General features: G+C 42.4%; 1 protein-coding gene across 1 annotated transcript in view; it reads right to left on the reverse strand.

The window, feature by feature from the left end:
* Nucleotides 1-10578: 10578 nt before the first annotated feature.
* The window catches only part of slc6a17 (solute carrier family 6 member 17), a gene marked incomplete at both ends in the record, with an annotated part of 16652 nt that continues 11570 nt past the window's right edge, over nt 10579-15660 (reverse strand). The window contains 6 exons of the mRNA XM_080734192.1: nt 10579-10941; nt 11517-11679; nt 12050-12209; nt 12836-13028; nt 13641-13833; nt 14395-14636. Coding sequence (XP_080590318.1) covers nt 10579-10941; nt 11517-11679; nt 12050-12209; nt 12836-13028; nt 13641-13833; nt 14395-14636 — 1314 coding nt within the window. The remainder of the gene's footprint in view (nt 10942-11516; nt 11680-12049; nt 12210-12835; nt 13029-13640; nt 13834-14394; nt 14637-15660) is intronic.

Consider the following 15660-nt stretch of genomic DNA (forward strand, 5'->3'; position numbering starts at 1 on the left):
AAGATTACTAGTTTGTTGTGAGTATACAGTGAAGGCAGGTGATAGAGATGCAAGAAAGGGGGAAATCATTGATATACCAATTAATTTAGCAAGTCAGAGCTCCTGACAAGCAAAGCAAAGGCATGGACACTCAACCTACCCTGATTTTCCTAGTCTATGGATTTTGTTATTTTGTCGAAAATCTTTGCTACAATCAGGCCTACCGTTAATAATAGACACGTGGACAACCTTTTCCAAATTGGCATCATCCAGAGCAACAAAAGTGTGCCCTATGTATTTCAAAAACATGATAAAACGCTTATCTGTCCGCTATTTAAAACAGCACACCTAGAGGTTAAGGCCATGGCTACACGGAGCTGGATATTTCTGAAGCTAGACATTTTTTTGTGCTGTTGGGGCTTGCAGCCACATGAAGCTGGATATTTCGGCTGCGAAGCTGGATATTTTTTAACCCAGATAAATAAGTGAAGACATTGAAAAATATCCGATTCATTGGATCCGTGTAGACAGGGAACCCGGATATCTCTGAAGACTTTACTGTGTGTGTGCTTGTTAGACCTAGATATCTTTGTCGTGTGGACCTAGATATTTTTCTATGTGGATATCTGAAAAAACGGGATATATAAAATATCCAGCTCCGTGTGGACCTAGATATTTTTCTATGTGGATATCTGAAAAAACAGGATATATGAAATATCCAGCTCCGTGTAGCCATGGCCTAACACTGTTACAGACCACACACAACTATGGCAAATAAGCCGTTATATTCTAGAATGAACAAAGAACAACTGTATGGTGTGGGTTGCACACAGCACAATGGTTTAAAGTCTAGGACATAGGATAATTAAAGTGACCAAGAGCTAGGCCTACATGTTGCATGCACTACCTTCAACAACAGAAACAACACACTGTAGATTCACATCAGCCTTCAAAATAGAACAACAGCTTGAATCGCATTTGTATACACATCATACAACACAAGCAGCAGCTTAGCAAGAAATAAAGGTTATTTCTTATTGCTCTATCAATGTTTCTTTCTTTGTCGATGCTGCCATTTGTTTATGTGGATGTACTAAACACATTTGTTTGGTCAATATTCCATACAGTGACAAATAAAGATCTTTATCTTATCTTGTTTTATCTTACAAGCAGCAGCAGCCAGGAAGAAAAAAAAGGTTCCGACCTTGAGACGTCTTCTATTTGACTTCATCAGTTGTTAAGTGATGGCCAGTGTCAAGCTTTGGAACCCATGGATAAGGAGATAGAACCCTGGGTCATGGCCTTGGCTCTGGTACCTGTGTACATGGCTCCTAGTAGGTATGAGAGGGACACCATACGCCTTGAGTGTCTGTCTCTCTGTCTGTAGAAAGAAAGAAATGGAAGTAACCATGCGTCACATACAGACAGTACATGTATGTATTATGTACCCTGTCACAAGAACTATACATTCAACAGCAGCAGCCACAACACAACATACACAGCCTAGTAATCATATTACGTCCACATACAACATACAGAGCCTAGTAGTATAGCTTACGTAACGTACACGTACAACATACACAGCCTACAGTATTCCAGAGCCAGACAGTCTAAATAAAAGTGAACAGGATTAATTTCCAGCCAGTCAAAGTAGCCTCTGTGAAGTTAGTTTTATATTTGACAGTTGACAGATATTAATAATACATCACAGAGCTACTCAACTTTATTGCTTCTAAGCCAAATGAGATACGGACTCTCTACAGACATTGTGCAGGGGGTAGGGGTGAGAACGCCCATATTTTACCTCCTTTGTCCTCATTATCTGGTGGTGGCATTACAAAAGATTACACAACCAAACGCCTACACAATTTTGTCACAGCACACAACATGTTTTATCCAGACAGAGACTAGTCTTTGTTTTACAAATAGTAATTATTAGCCTACATAGAAGTCTTAATGCTAAGCAGCTATGGGTAGCTAACTCACCATTTGAGAGTAAACTCAGTTGTAAACAAAACTCCCAAAGCAGTAACACGTGACTCTCAGGGTACTTATTTCCACCTATGATTTCCACTCCCTGACAAGTGACAACACTGACAACTCTATTTCCATATGAGGTGCCTTACAATATAATTTAACTTCTAAAAATCATGGAGGTTATATTTAGAGGTAGCAGCATAGAGTATGGGGCAGGTATGGGGTAGCAGGTGTGGGGGAAGGGGGCGGGGAAACTGGAGGTCGGGGAGGATTTTAAAGAGCGCGCGTGAAGCCTGCTTAGGGAGTGTCTACCAAGTTCCAACTCACTACTTTCTAATCTGGGGAGTATCTGACAATAACACACATCATTTTGTCTCATATCAACAACATAAAGTCATAAAACTCTACTGAAAAGCCCAGAGATTTCAACCCCACAAGTAACACAGAAGAGAGCTGTAGGCCTATATGGTTGTCTAGTAAAATAAGTCCTTGAAATAAAATAAAAAAGTTTGAGAACCACTGGTCTTTAGTGAGGCCTCTGAACAGGCCTTGAAGAGTCATGAAACACAAAATCACTTCTATAAATATATATTATATCAATGAGTCACTTGTGATAGGGAGCGATGATATAGGCCTATATAATTATGTTTCAATTGGCCCATATGTTTGTGGTTTCAGAGCTTTCTGCTGTCTCTGTAGCTATTTCTGTGAACTTCCGGTTTCTGTGTAGAAAAGAAATCTTTGGCGCCACTCATTAAATATTAGCTCATTCTGTTTTATTTCTGTGAAGTGACGTAGGCATATATCTAATTAATATTAACGTTTGTTTTATGTGGAACCAGGAAACCGCACTTCCGCTGCAACACTCTATTCTCAAGTCTTATCCACCTGTTTCCGCGATAATTTGCTGTAGCATTATTTGCGGGACACTTCCGGTTAACAGCAGACATACAAGCTCACGTCGCGTCGCAGATGCAACCATTGTGAGCTTGTAGATCACTCTCGGCTGCGGCGTCGGAAGCTGCCTGCACATTCTGCGCAACGCACAATGGGATGTTGGAAAGTTGTGGATAAAACAAATAAAGAGGCGAGGTTTCCCATCACTTTGAGGAGGACCAGGTGGCCTCCGTCTTGGAGGGCCCCCACAATCTTTCCTGTCAGGAACACAGTGCTCAAAGTGTGAAAAATGTGCGCTCACATTGACATACAGCCGCTTCCTAATCCTAACTCAGATGGTTGAGCAGCCCAGTGGGAAAATGGGAAGCAGCTTCTTGGCCACGTCTGTTCTGCCTAGATAAACATCTGAACGACAACACATCATCCTGCGTAATTAGCTGGGAAGATGGGATTGCCATCAGTGTATGTGTGTCTGTGTGTGCGTGCGTGCGTGCGTGCGTGTGCATGTGCCTGTGTGCTCTCTGTATACAGTTTACACCTCTGCCTATTTATGTACCTCAAGGGGGACAGAGGTGAAGCAGTGGTGGGAAATGTATTTGTTTACAGGATACCAAAAACAGAGATAATGCTTCAAAGCACACAGGACGGTCAAGTTAAGAACGGAAGTGTGACGCAGCTGGGGAAAATAAATAGGTTGACACTTACGCACACAGCTTGTGGCAGAATCATTTCCTGTTTCAGAATTGTTACGATTCCCAAATGAAAATAAACACATGAAACCTAGTGTCCCTGTTCCGGTTCGAAACACTCAGTGAAAATGGTCAATCTACAAGCTCTAATTTTGGTAAAAAGCATTGATATAGAGGGGAAAAAGTAGGTCACCTAGTAGTACCGGTCAACAAAGTATAGGGTTTAAGTGGTTAAAGTCATGTTTTCTTTTCTTTTTTCCCTTCTTGTTATGTAGTATTATGGCTTGCTCGGGACAATGGACAATGTGGGTTTTTCTACAACTTGAGGGAAAGGATCTGAGAGGCCTTTCAGTCAGTCTCTTGCTCAAGGACATGTTGACACTTTATGATGAATGACTGGCAGGAGTCCTAATTTGTGTCAGTGCTGAGATACTAGCACAAGCTATGTCTGGCTCCATGCTACAATGCACTGCAAAGGTGAAATGGCTCCAGAGTGGCTCCACTGTGACAATAATAGCCACCAGTGTCACCTGTCCTAATTGCTGAATGCATTCGCCACAATAATGGGACACATTTCAAAAAATGTAAATTCTAGTTTGAATACAAATGCTTGAAACCGAAGATGTTTGAAATCTGCCATTTTTTTAAGAATTATGACCATTTCCTCTTTTGTAAATTACTGACAATAGACTCATTGAAAAGCTCTGGGTCTGCAAAAGAGAACACACCATGGATGTGAAGGGTGATAAGTGAGAAAAATATGGAAAATGGGTGGTCAGTGTTCCAGCACCATATAGGAGATTAGGGTAAGTACTTGAAAAAGGCCTTTACATAATAATTTACGTGTGTGTGTGTGTGTGTGTGTGTGTGTGTGTGTGTGTGTGTGTGTGTGTGTGTGTGTGTGTGTGTGTGTGTGTGTGTGTGTGTGTGTGTGCGTGCGTGCGTGCGTGCGTGCGTGTGTGTGTGTGCAGGGGGGGGGGCACGTTTATCACAAACTGTTCCTGTAATTCGGGGACTTGGCTGGCGAGCAGGAATTGTTTGAGCGTTGGGTCGATGGGAAGGCATTAATTGCATCCAGTGAGTCAGTTGTGGTGACTGCTACTTTTGGGCCAATGTCTACTATGTCTGATGGCTGACTCCCAGGCTCTGTCACATTTATTGCTGCCTGAGTTCCCAGTTGACACCCTTTCAGGTACAGTGCAATGAATGATGTAAGGCCATCTGGAAGAGTCACTGGTAAATGCTAGGAGTGGATGGATGCCACAAATAGTAATCAAGATACTGAAGGTTAAAATGCACAGGATTTTCAAAGCCCGACTGTGCAGACCTCTGAGCAGTTCGTATCTGAAACACTGCCAAATTGGGCTGACCAATTTATTCCAGATGGTGTCACTGGAGGAAAATATTTGTTGTGTCTATAGACACAACAACATACACACACTATAGTGGAGGGGGGGAAAAAAAGTTATGATGGAGTAGGCCAGTAGGGTATTAATTTACATTTAAATATGGAGATCCAAGGTTTTTGCCCGACAGCAACGTTATGCTATTTGGGCAGCAAAACATGTAGGCTCATTTCCTGGCAGCTTGTATGACATTATTACTGGCAAACGGGGTCCAAAGGGAATGTTTATCTCCCCCTTGCTGAGGATATAGGCTGACCAATATTGCATTTTTTCCACACTAATATTGCACACACTCCCTCACCAACACCATCATCTTTCCCTTCGGTGCAGATATCATGATAACACTATGCTCTGACTGGACTAAACAGTGACTTAAAGCCAATAAAGCTGAGATATCACACTTATGTCACTCGTTTCTTTCCCCCTTCACACTTCATAAAAAGATTGTGTGAGATGGCATTTTAAGTGTCAAGACGACTTGGAACAAATATGCTTCCCAGCAACATTTAATTCTGCAGCTCACCAAGTGAGAACATTATTTTTACACAGTAAAAGCCTGAGTGTTCATTTAAAGGAGTAGTTCACCCCCAAAATGACTTTCCTTCTATTACTCACGCCATGGAGACTTGAGTTCAATAATATTTTTTGTTTTTTGTTGCATTCCTAAGACAAAAAATGTATTATAGTAAATGTACCCCCATTGATTCCAGATGGGGACCCAAATGCGTTCGGGTTCAGAGGTGTGCGTTCGAACTACTCCTTTAAGAGTGTGTATAATTGGAGGGTCCATTTGGTTCCATTTGTGCACTCTGAGTTACAAATGGATAAATAACTTGGAGTTTACAGATGATTACCAAAATGCTACGGGTAACAAAAATAGATCCCTTGGTCTGTTGAAGGTTAGTAACTCTGACGACCCCCTGTTGAAGACCCCTGTAAAGGTTAAATAAATCACGCATCCAACGCAGTGATGTTTCATAAAAGTGATTACTTTATTTAATATCCTGCTCCCTCAAACATGACTGTACAGTACAGTATGTCAAAGTCTTAGACAATGACGATTGTTTCTGCTCAACATTATTGTCACACACTTTTGATTATGTTAAAGTTGTTGTTTTTTTGTGATGGGACCCACTTTAGTTCCAGTGAGCAGACCCAGAAACAGAAAAGGTTGCTTACACCAGTGGTCCCACATCAATAAGGTTTTTCCTGTTGGACTATTTAAGCACACAAACACTGACAGTGGAAAACAAACACACATTTCAACACCAAAACCTACATATACCAGTACTTGACACTCATCACACTCATTGACACACACGCACACACGCACACAAACGCGCACACGCACACGCACACACACACACACACACACACACACACACACACACACACACACACACACGTCTTTCAATGATATTCTGATTGAGGAAAAACCACACACTAACATCACAGTTTCACAGACACCAAAAGTACGTTACATACAAAATATCAGAAATATTCCAAAATATACAGTTGTTATTTACAGCTCAAGTATGCACCCTGCCACTGTTACTATACTTTAGATACTCAGTGCGGATTTGACAGAATGTACATCAATATGTACAGATTAAATACATCCTCTTACTAAATATATAGCTATGGTTCTGTCACATAAAGACTCTCTTTGCACAGTTAAATAAATTCACTAGTACTCTAAATTTTACGTAATCTCAATGATTCAACTGATATGATCTCAGAGACATTTTAAAGCATGTCTACAATACATAATGAACAATGGACAAGAGCCCCTGGAGTTGATAAATAGCTTTCCTGACCATTTGGTATTCACCAATTATGCTAAATGTTCCTGGTTAACTACTGTAGTTCCAGTAAAGAAAAAGATTACACAACATTACACATACTGTATTTAAACATTGTTAAACATTCCGTAATGCTTCCCAGTTATCTTTCAATCTAAGAGATGAGTGGCATATACAAGTGAAGTGGTAACTATGTGGGGAAAGGACGATCATGTAAACTGGTAATTATTTAATGTTGTGATGGACGAGAACTGTTAAAAAATAATGCTGTTTCCAAACAAAATATAGCAACTCAATGAATGGACACTGTGCTTTCTTTGTGCAAGATCAATGATAACTTAAGTGTTCTTTTTGGCTATATTGAGCCAACGCTGGAGCTTTGTAGCTGTCTACACTGCAGCAATGCCAGACATTTCTTTCATTGCAATTCCATCCTCATAGTAGCAGCTTATTGTTCTGTGTGGATCACACAACACATTCACTTTTCAGGATATACTACACTGTCATCAGTAATAGCACACAAGAAACAACCCAAACAAGGTGTGTGCTGACTTGTAAACTAGACGAGTATTTGGTCACATCCATTGCCACATAAGTAATGTCTTCTGTAATAGCTCCTGTCCTTTGTGCTTCATATCCTGTGCTTTCCCTGATGTGCTTTTCATTTCAACCCAAGCTGCATTTTGTTTGTTGGTTTATGTCCTGTAGTTTTTTGTGTGCCTTTCATAGACTGTTCGACCAGCTGTTCAACCATTGTCAAGATCACAGCTCAATGCTTGAAAATGTGCTTATATATCCATTCATATATCTGTATATCTATAGTCAATGTATTATGAATCACGACATTTCTGTGACAGTGCCTTCACAACTAATGCAATAAAACTCCTGGCGGGCTCAAATTCAATCACATCTGTGCTTGACAGACAACTCCAGGGGCTCTATGTAATTAAAGTGCTCAAGTGAATAAGACAAAACATTGGTCCAGACTCCACATGGTAACACTACAAAGGGACTACTAAAGCATAAGGCCAACATACAACAGAGATGCTGTTTAGGCACCAACAGCATGACAGACAGTGCTTCATCTCTAGATCTTACACACTAAGATCTGCTCAGTCTCATAATTGGCTCAGGGAGGGGCTAGAATCAGTGCTCCTTCACTGGCCAGCAGAGACATCCTGTGGTGAAAGTTGTGTACTGCAGCTCCCACTGCTCTCTTTCTTAACACAGTAAAAGCCTGTGTTAATTTAACTTAAACAGGCCTAATGTTAAATTAACACTGAGGATTTTGCTGTGCATACAAAAACACAAATAAAATCCCAAAACATATTATAGTTTAACATTACATTTTACACATTATAGCTCTAAAAACACGATATCATACAAGTTTACACATTTAAAATAATTAGGCGATAAGTGGTTTTCATACCCCAGGACATATTCAAGTGTAGATTGTAGTGCCTATAATCAGATGACATTTCTGTAATTGCCCTAATTTGCGGAATGTACCACAATAAATCTTGATTAATCAGCTGTGGGATGAAATATGAGTAATTGTCCACTGAGTGGCATGGCAGTTCCCTTTTGTTTACAGCCACCATGTCAGTGTACCATGACAACACAGACACTACATTATAAGCCAAATGTACACCTTTTCATACAATGCTCTCACGTGTGCGACGCCAATGTGCGTCAAGAGTATGAATTGAGTAATAGAGCGCTATCATCACACCATCCCACAGCGTGTTACTGAAAGAATAGCATGTGCCGTGCAGGTGGGGAAAGACAAAAGCAAGGAGATGCGTCTCTCTCTCCTCTCCACCACCTCCTCCCCTTTCCCCTGCACATCACTGGAGAATTCATCTCCATGGTGCGTTGCCACGGCTTCCCCTGGGTAACACAGGTCTATTTTTAACTTGTAGGGTCACTGGTAGCATTCTCACAGCAGACACACAGGCAACACACACACACACACACACACACACACACACACACACACACCTCTTAATTTGTCCTACACCCACACACGCACACACACACGCGCGCGCGCACATGCCTGAATCTGCCTGCTAATGAAAGGTTAACAGCTCTGCTTATCTCTACCCAGGCAAAGCCTGGTAAAGCATTGATTATGAAGGGGAAAGCGTTGTCTCGGCCAGTAGCTGAAGGAACAGGGGAACAGACTTTTAAGTCCAGTCCCCACTTGCATCATTGGCATGGACTGACTGGGCTTTGTGTCGATCGCTCTTCTCCACAGGATTGTTTGTTGATTGGTTGTTTTGAATGCAATGTGCTCCTTTGGGTTAAGGCTCAGAGCCTGTGCTTGTGAATTTGTGGCAGTAGGTAGAACAACTGGGCGTGAATATTAAACCCTTTGCCACCTCATTGTGTGCTACTGGATGATTTGTCATTTTTTGCACATGATTTACATTGACATCTTAAGGGATGTTGACTATTGCACAACACATATATATATATAGTATACAACATGGATCGGATTGGGAAGATTGGGGCTAGAAGGAGATCCCCAGCTTGGCAAGGACCGTACAGTGATGAGCTGTTATTGCTATGTATGACACCTCTACTTAGATATTTGAGCCTGATATATACTTGGTTGCACATTGTGTCTCACACTGAAAATTACAGATCTACAAGCCCACTAGTCCCAGTGCGATGCGTTGAGAGCTTCTAAATCTGCTATTTCTGGTGTGAGACACTCCTTTTGAGACACTGCTTGCCAACTAAGTATAAATCCGGATGTAAGTTAGAGTCACTATGTAACACTGTTTTTGTGACACTGTATAATGAAATGAATGCTTATAAGTACACTATACTGTTGGGGAAGAGTTGTATACTAGGTGAGTTACAATGTGCTTGGATCTTGCTCAGGTACTTGTCTGATGATCGGTCAGAGGATTAAGAGAGCCAAAGCGGATCTTCCATTAGATGGAATAAGATGAGATGTGATTGGAGTCTCCTTCCACCTGATCCCCATAACTACACAGTAAAGTTAATGTAACTGGATAAATTAACATTGAGGATTTTACTGTGAGCCAAGTCACTATAAATGGAACCAGAATATTCCACAGACCCTCTCCAAACGAATACAGACTGGAACACATGAGAATCCCATGAGGAGATTCTCATTTAGGACACCAAGTGTTGCAGCGTTGGAGACACCTTTAACCTTGGCAAGCGTTTGTAAACTCAAAGAGCCATGTAACCCTGCCTCTGAAGGATGGATGCCTTGGCTTTCTCTCTATCTCTCTCTCTCTCATCATGAAAAAGCACCAACCTTCCCATGATCTATTCATCAGAGCCATGGCCATCAGGCAGCTGTTTTAGGGGCTGAAGAAGTGAGACTAGAGTAAAGGAGAGTCAGGGTGGAGGAGAGAGTGTTATGGGAATCAACCTTGGAGGGTTAACCACATGACCCTAGTGTCCATAGTCTGGGCATGACATAAAAGGGAAACATTCAGTGAAAATAGCCGACAAGCTCACGACGCGCCGCAAAGGTTGTGAGCTTGTACATTGGTTATTTTCAGCAAAGAGATTTGGTGCAGAGGGAAAAAGGAATGGGGCCAAGTACAGATCCCTGGAGGACCCCAGGCAACGAAGTATATAGGGTTTAAGTGGTTTAAGGGGTAGCAAACACTGCAGCAATCCTTAGTTATGAGATCTTTTCTCTCTCTCCCTCTTTTATCTATCACTAATTTTTTTCTCTCTCGCTTTTCATCTCTTGCTCTTTCTCTTTAACCTTCTATCTCCCTCCCGCTCTCTGTCTCCATCTCTCTAAGCGGGCCAGGGGATTTAGCAGACGGTGGATCATCATAGCTCAGACTCAGGTGAGCCGATGTTCTGGTAGCCCGTCTTGGTGCTGGTGCCGTAGTTGGTGTTGGTCATCTCCTGTGTGCCGCCGGGGCCCAGGTACTGGCGGTGGGGGGGCATGGGGGAGGGGGCCTCGCTGGGGTTCTTGCCGAGGATGAAGCGCTGCTCGTCCTGCTCCTCCAGGTTGGAGATGTCCTTCATCATGCCCTTGCGGTAGGAGACGGACAGCTTGTTGGAGCCGTCCGACCACAGGTTGAAGTGGCGGCCGAGGAAGACGATGGGCAGTGGCAGCAGCGCCGACACGATGAGGGCGTAGGCCATGGCCAGAGCCCAGGGAGGGTAGCTGAGGAAACGCTCCGAGCCCTGCCACACAGAGAGGAACAATTCATTCATTGTTGCTATTTGTCTTTAAATGTTTTATACCAAGCTACCCTTGCCTACATGGACGTATAACTATTCCTAACAGCAAAAGATTTTCATGGTTTGTAAGCTAGTTTGGTAATACTTTACTTATAGGTCAAGTCTAAAAGACAGGTCTTACAGACAAGAAAAAAAAAACGCACACACACATTAAAGAAGGGGAAAAAAAGTAAAGGGTAAAAAGGTCAATATACAATATGTGCCAATAAAGCTTCTTTGAATTTAACTGAATTGAGACAAGATGAAGGGATAGGGGGACAAGAAAGAGGAATAGAATATAATAAAATATAACGAAAGGACAGAAGATAAAAAGTAAGGAGCGAACATTAAAAAGATATGAGTGCCACTATAAGTCATTGAATTGGAGCCATGTTTGACCATGGGACTGGAGAGCATTGATTATGGAATAATCTGTAAGCTCCGGGATCACGCTTACTCTGTCTCCCGCTGTCTCTCTCACACACACACACACGCACACGCACACACACACGCGCGCGCGCAGGTATTAAGCCACTGACCTCTGCCTCCACCCAGGCATTGTAGCCTGCAGGGCTGACAGCCATCTCAATTACAGTGGCAATGATGAGCACCACCAGGATGGCCGGGGACACGTACTTCCACATGTAGAAGTAGAACCTGTAGGGAGCGAAACCCAGCATGTCCTCTAGGTCCTGCATGAATCTGGGAGGTGAGAGAGAGAGAGAGAGAGAGAGAGAGAGAGAGAGAGAGAAAGAAAAAAAGAAAGAAAGGAAAATGATCAAATCCAAACAAAATGGAACATAATGTCTTTTTTTTTTAGATACCGTAGTCTAATCCAGTGGTTCTCAAAGTGGATTCCAGGGACTCTGTGGGTTCCTTTAGGGGGGTCTAAATTGACCCATCCAAGTCTGTAACTCTGACAGTGTACAAATGGAACCAAATGAACCCTGAAGGGTTCATTTGGTTCCATTTGTACACTGTCAGAGTTAAGGGGAGACCTTGAAATCTGAAAGTTTGAGAACCACTGGTCTAATCCAGTCCGGTCCAGTGCAGTGCACTGCAGTGTCTTTACCTCTTAGTGCCGTAGATCCATGCCACAGAGATGTTCTCCAGGATCACCACTATAGTGAGAGGCAGACCAGCTGAATAGTCATCAAACATGGTGACAAAGTAGTTCCCTGAACGTTGCACGAACAGCAGGCCTAGAAAGAAGGCTATGATGCAGCAGGCCACTGAGGGAGAGAGAGACAAAACATGGTATGATCCTGAAAGCACTTCTACACATTCTTTACTATGCCAAATTGGAGAAATCTTACTTCACAATCACCTTCTCAAACAACACACATACTATACATTTATATGAACTTTGACATTTCACCAAACAAATTCAAAATGAGTTTGAATGTCTCAAGTTGTCTCTGTTTTCAAGACTCTAGCTTTAAAGCTGCAATCTGTGGTAATCGCTACTGCTGAGCTACAGTAAGATAGAAAACCCGCTTTGGCAGGGCTTATATTCCATTAAAATTCTCTTTTGCAGTGATTGGTTGTTTTATTCCCACAAAACCTTATGGATTTAAGATATGTGCTTGTAGTATTTCAAATGTATAACAAATAAAGCATGAGGAAGGTCCCACAGCTGAAACATTGCTCTTTAATAAATTGTTCTCTTGAGCCTACAAGTGTCAGTGTGCGGGTCTAATCTGTCCAGATTCATCTTATCTATACTGTCTTGTCACCTGCGCACCTGCTTGGAAAGGAACTGGGTGTATCTTTTCCAATGTATTACAAACAAAGTTATTTGTCGTTATCCACTACACTGCGTGACGTGCAAACTGTAACATGATGATATCGTCCTCACCACAGAGAATCTCCTTGCGTATCTTGAAGGCATCCAGGATGGGTGTGGTAATGCCGGTCATGGTGCCAATCATGCTGCCCAGGCCCAGATTGATTAGCATGAAGAAGAACATGACCGACCAAAAGGGGCTGGCAGGGAAGTGAGTCATCGCCTCTGTAAAGGCGATGAAGGCCAGGCCAGTGCCCTGCACCGACTGAGGGAGGCATAATATTATGGGCTTAAAAAGAGACACAGACAGACAGACAGACAGATGGGTACAATGTAGAGTCCTTCGTGGGTCCAATTTTAACTACCCGAACCCAAATGGACCCAAGGAAAATGGAGCCGGACCAAAATGGCCCTGTCTATTAGACCGAAAAATTGTAGGCCCTGTCTATTATTTGGAATTTGAGAACCGTTACCCGACTAGCCCGAGATGTGATGGATCCGGTCCGAACGGAACCAGAGCCGAGATCCGAAATGACCGAATGTCAACGTTATTATGAAGAGGTGTAAATCTTATTTCTTTCTTACCTTCGTAGCTTAAGGCCAGTCCATACTCTCTCCAGAACCGAACTTTTGTCGGAGAATTCCGACTTTCCGACGTGCAACTTTCCGAACTGTTAATTCGGGGGAATGGTTTTCAGAAGTTCCGAGTGATGTCATTTTGTAGTTCAACCGGGCCTTTCCGACAAAGGTTCGGTTTCAGAGAGAGTATGGACAGGCCTTTAGTTTTCTATCACGTTTTCGTCAGTGAAAAATGGGTAGTCGACCCGCCAATAGTTTTAGTCGACACTGCTATTAACCGTGACACACTCCTGCTGACCTTGTTGAGCTCGTCCTCCAGAAGACAGGCGTCCAGGCCCAGCTCGCCAAAGCTGCCCTCCTTGACCGTCTTGATGACTCCGTACATCTCGGCGTAATCCTGGGTGGACAGGTGGGAGAAGTTGACGTGAGGTGGGATGAGGTCTTGGCTCAACACACCAGTGTTCAGGTAGCCCAGTATCTTCTCTGCGTTCCTGCTCAGAGAAAGTGGGAGAAGAGGGGAGGAGGGGGGAATGCATCATGGTTATATGATACAAACGTTTCTATTGCATCCAATGTTGGCCAGAACACTTGTATATCCATTTTTCATCTCTTTATGTTTTTAATAAATTAATGCTCTATCACTGCTTCCCAAACGGTGGGTCGGGACCCATTTTTGGGTCACGGACCATTTTCTTTTCCTATGCTAAAGAGATATGTACATTTCAATGTATTCATTTATTTAAAAAATATATTTTAAAAGTAATTGTATACATTTTAAAACAAACAAACAAACAAACAAATCTAAGAAAATAAATGAATACAAAATAATCTGCTATTTTCACTAGTTTGGGTCCCGGGCAAACTTCTTTTGGATCTCGACCTGAAAGGTTTGGGAACCACTAGACAAAGATGAAGTATAAAATAGTCTATTTTATACTTCGTTTTTTGACAGTGACGTACAAAAGTAGTGAAAATAGAAGATCTACACATAACATATATTCCATCCGCTTCCCATATATTCCATCCGCTTCCCATTCTGTCAAGGTACTCACTCCACAACACACTTCTCATTCATGATATTGGCCTTGAAGCCCAGCACAGCAAACACCACGAGTGTAGCCAAAATGGAGGTGACAAAGTTGATGACGGAGACCAGCGTTGCATCAAAGTGGCAGTTGTTGTCTCGCTTGTTGTAGCTGGAGAACGCGATGACACCTCCAAAGCCCAAGCCCAGGGCGAAGAAGACCTGAGTGGCTGCTTCTCTCCACACCTGAGGCTCCAACATCTTCTCCAGCTGAACAGAGGGACAGTCATTTTGAGGCAAATTATCACAGTAAGGTCAAGCAGGGGTGTCACACCAAATTCTGGGCCCTGGGTACGAGGATTCACTGTGGGCTCCCCATGAATGTTCTTCATAGTGGGAGGGGGTTTAACCCATTTAGACTGGGAACGCATTATTATGCATTATTAAGCACTACAAGCTCACAGCGCGGCGAGTGCCTGCTATTTTTGAGAAATGTGTGAAAAATGATTTGAATATTTCAAAACCTTCTAAGGTTTTTTTGAAAAACCTATGTTTCTGTGTCAGTGGTGCTCAAACTTTTTCATAAGAAGGATCCCCAAAATTATATGTATTTGGCCACGGACCCCCATCTGAAAATATTTAGTTCCAGGGACCCCCCAGAAGCAAAATTTGGGTTACAAATGTTTGCTTAAAAAATACATATATTCAAAGATTTGCACACATATCTATCAAAAATAGCAGATCTACAAGCTCGCATCACAGCACTCTATGCCGCACTGTGAGCTTTTATAAGTAAGCATAAGTACAGAATATTTAAGTTCCTAGTAACTCAGTCCCACTCCCAAACCATTGGTCGCTATTGGGGGGATGGGACAGGACTAGAAGCTCCGATTGGGTGAAATGAAGTGTCAATCATCATCATCATAGTTTGGGGGACATTTTGATAGCAGACAAAGTCATGTTGGTGGACTAGAATCCAGCTTTGAACGTGAGTAGCTACAACTTTATCAACATTTGTTTGTTTATGTATGTCGGACTTTAACGTTGATAGGAGCGCGTGTTTCGATGCTACAAACACATGGTTTGCAGCTCTGTAATCACTGTGGCTTTAAATAGGTATGCGACTTGCCAGTGTAGGTGAAACACACGCTTGCGTGGACGTGAATGATGTCAAAGTGCGGGCCGAGAACTGATAACAGGTTAATTAAGTTTTGAATTTGGGTCAGCAATATCACTTGCTGTTGTTTCTTCACATTGTACCCTTTCAAACAGAATACAAATGATTCACAATGTA

The sequence above is a fragment of the Nannobrachium achirus genome (assembly GCF_963921795.1).
Source record: "Nannobrachium achirus genome assembly, chromosome: 9".
In the NCBI taxonomy this organism is placed as follows: domain Eukaryota; kingdom Metazoa; phylum Chordata; class Actinopteri; order Myctophiformes; family Myctophidae; genus Nannobrachium; species Nannobrachium achirus.